The sequence below is a fragment of the Papilio polytes genome, unplaced genomic scaffold (assembly GCF_000836215.1).
Source record: "Papilio polytes unplaced genomic scaffold, Ppol_1.0 DF821289.1, whole genome shotgun sequence".
NCBI lineage: Eukaryota > Metazoa > Arthropoda > Insecta > Lepidoptera > Papilionidae > Papilio > Papilio polytes.
In genome coordinates, this window is record NW_013527915.1 from 4498904 (window position 1) to 4502689 (window position 3786).

Genomic DNA, 3786 nt, shown 5'->3' on the forward strand with positions numbered 1-3786 from the left:
GTAGGCTATTCACCTAAGTTTTTTTTTTTAATTCAACGCGGACGGAATCGCAGGCGAAAGCTGATAATTTATAAACTAAACGTTTGGTATAGTTATGAATTCTTAATCACTTATTACGCTGTTTAGAGGATAAGTAATATTTTATTTAAAAGCAGTGGGTGCTGTTAATAGCTTCTTAACATATTAAACATTTACTTTCGCCATGGCCGAATTTGAATTACGCGGTATGTGGCTTGGTAAGTCTTGTGCAATACCTAACTTTGGGCAACTTTCACTGGCGTTATACGCGGCCCGCTTGCAAATTATTGCGTCGCCCCTGCCCACGGGGTCGCAGTGAAAGTTTTCGGTAAGGTATTGTTTTATCGTTTCGAAGAATGACACCGTATGACCCACTGTTTCCTGACTAAACGTACTGTTAACCAAAACCTTTGTCATTTCAATCGTTCGGTTTTTTCTTTAGAGAAATATACGAATACTAGCTTTCGCCCGCAACTCCGTTCGCGAGGAATTAGAAAAAACAATAGTAGCCTATGTGTTTTTCCAGACTATATTCTACATCTATGCCAAATTTCATCGAGATCCTTCCGTTTAGACTACAAACTCTAACAAACATCCAGCCATCCATCGATTCAATCAAAATTTTTGCTTTTTCAATATTAAGATTTAGTAACTGTAAAAATGACTTATGTCTATGTCGAGTAATATGTATTCCCAAGGTAGGTTACCTATTTTATTTTGCAAATATATTTCAAAGATGCCAAGTTTAATTGAAAAACTTTGTATTGAAATGTGCATTGAACTCGATAGACAAACTAAGTTATGCTAGCATTTAAATATTTTAATTCAATTAAAATAAAGTAACCTTGTTTAATTATAAGCTATTTGAATGATACAGTGACAAACAATGTTCTGTACACGCTTATTCAAATACCTTCTACAAATTATTTCGGAAGAGAAATCACTCTAAAATTTGTAATAGCATTTTTACCATAATTTCAAACTTTTACGCGTTAAAACGAAAATAATCTTGATGTAAGATAAAATTAACAAATGTTCAGCAATAGACAGAGTCTAAAAGAGCTTTACCAGATATAAAAATGTAGAAGCTACCTTTAACCGGACGGTTATTATTTTCAAGACATTGCAAGTCTAAAAGAACGTAAAAGTTGAATCGCGTGAGAGGAAAAACGAGTTATTATTAGTTAGTATAGAGAATCGCGAGGTTGCTCGGAGCACTGATGCTATCATAAATAATGTGGTTGCGCGGGGAGTGCGCGGGGCGGGGAGAGCGAGTGTCAGCGGGGTCGGGGAGGGGTTTCCAGTGCTTGTGCGGGGGGTCGGAGGGGGAGGAGATGTAAGAGTCAAGGCCGCACGCTGCCCCCGGTCGTCGCTCGCGCCCCACTTGTCGCTCTCGAGCGTCGCGGGCTCCTCTCGCTCTATCAGCCGAGCAGCCCCGAGTTCAGCCGAGGCGGCACGAACTAGACCTTCCTATGCGCGGGCGCAGTACAACGAACAGCTGACACGTAATAACATAACACACTGACTCGGTCATTCGTGCATTCAACTTTTGATTGGCTTTCTTTTTCATGAGCATTGATTGGATCTTCGAGCACTATTTATGAACGTTACGGAATTCTGTTTACAAACGATCTTTATTGAAGAAATTGAAGTATATTTAACGAAATAATGAACATGAAACCATCTTAGTCTTAGCATAAATAAAATCAGTGCTTTCTAACACTCAAAGCGTTAACTATTAAAAGCATAGGAAATCAAAAACTCGTTTAGCTCTCGTACATTCCCACGATTGACCGCGGAACATAATAGGCAAAGCGCGTATCAAATTCCGCGTCTTTATCAAGCCTGGCTCTGCGGCACGACCGCGACTTCGCCGACAGAACCAGTTCTAGGCATCCCGGACACTTTCACCGCAACCAAGCTAGCTAGCAATAATAACCCACAAAATGTTATTTAATATACGCAATCTAATTAAATGAACATAAACTACAGATCTCCGATGTCTCTTTGAAAACAATTCAATTGGTACGCAACTTCGAATAATAGTCCCTTCGTGCAGTGAAATTACTTGAAACTTAAATCAAAAGAATAATAACACGGTTCTGTAAGAAATCTCTTATTACAGTAGCGTTTAATGTGATAACAGAGTACAAAATCCATTTAAAATGCAGACTATATGAAATAATTATATAATAATACGTACACGCTTGCAACTGAACGAGGTCACCCAGTTCAGTGCTCCGTTTTTATTGAAGTCATATTGGCGCGGCCATTTTATTTAAAAACTACTTTGATGTTAGTGTCACCATAAATAAAGCCGGGATAAAATTGCGCACTTGACCTCTTTATTGAGGCATTTTTATCGTTCAAATGGCTCGCAGTGAGAGACGTAAATCACAGCGACATCTAGCGAACGATAGTCGGTGACGCTTGCCAATTCTAGCAGTAAATAAGGTCGCTAGGTAAGAAGCGTGCTTTGTGGAATGATTATTTGTAACGTTGCATATCTTTGCTCTACATATTTCAGTTTGTTTCAACAAATACTGATTTATTGACATTTAATTATGTTTACGCTGTCGGAGTTTTGGTTAAATAAACATTTTGTTTCCAACAATAATTAGTAGGTTAAAATGCGTAAAGAATTGTGTTTTCTCTTGATTTCTATTTCTAATTTTGAAGTAAGATTAGAGAGTAATCTGATGATTTCTAAGAAGTTTTTGTGACCTTTAAAATTCTATATTTTTCTTATTTAAGAATGTTACAGTAGCATGTTGAATTAGTGGTACATATACAGGTTGCACGGACAGGTTTCTATTAGCGTGAAAGGCGAGACCGTTTATGATGCATTCGCGAATGACTCGGCCTCCGACCGGCCGGTCTCACGACGAACTAGTTTTTTAGCAGCACACAAAACGGCCGGTTGCGCAACGTACGGCCACCGACCCGTGCATATGAGAATATAAACATACCTACAAATCATTGCAGGGCATATAAAACATTACACGCAAGATTAAACATGTACAAAACACGTCAGGCATTAAAAATGTTAAGACATATTTTCAGATTTAAATAATAACAGGCTTAAATTCAGAGCATATCATCTCCCAGTTTCGTAAGCGTCAATATGCAATAGCTATTAAGGTAAATAGGTAAAAAAATCACGTACCCAAAAAGCTATAAATACATTTGCAATACTGTTCGCCTTTTAAGGAGTTCCGACTGCGTGATTGACAAGCGCCTATTAAATTTCCATCGCACATCGCATACCCTATTCCCGGACCTGTGTGGCATACGAACTGTGCCACGCCTGATTAGTATGCGGACGGGTGCCCTATCCACCTTTTGTTTGGACAGGAAACGGCCACGTTGCCGCCGAAAATTACTTACCCGTATTTCGTTACCAAAACATCTCTTCGAAGTCGGATCGGTTGTAAAAATGAGAAATAAAATCACTCCCCGCTCGTTCGACGTCTCAGCTAAAGGTACATGAAATGTATGCAAATTTTATAGCGTCCGATTTTAGATGTTTTTGACACCCGCCTTTTGGGCCACTGGACTTTGAATGTTTGCACAGTTGAAAGAACTTTAACATTTATATAAAATGCACTTATGAAGTTGTTTATAGTCTTAAATTAACGTAGGTATGAACATGGTAACCCTAATACTGGTGTACGAAATAGAAAACTTATATCTCGTTCTACCTTACCTAAGTTCTGCCTTTGCTAATGTTTTAATTGTCTTGTTACAGGTCGTGAGGAGTTGTCCCCC

At 38.7% G+C, this 3786-nt stretch overlaps 1 protein-coding gene across 1 annotated transcript in view; it reads left to right on the forward strand.

Moving 5' to 3' along the window:
• The first annotated feature begins 3661 nt into the window (after positions 1-3661).
• LOC106109136 (ecdysone receptor) overlaps positions 3662-3786 on the forward strand; it is a 3741-nt gene continuing 3616 nt past the window's right edge. Inside the window, exon 1 of the mRNA XM_013290539.1 lies at positions 3662-3670. Within this exon, the coding sequence (XP_013145993.1) occupies positions 3662-3670 (9 nt within the window). The remainder of the gene's footprint in view (positions 3671-3786) is intronic.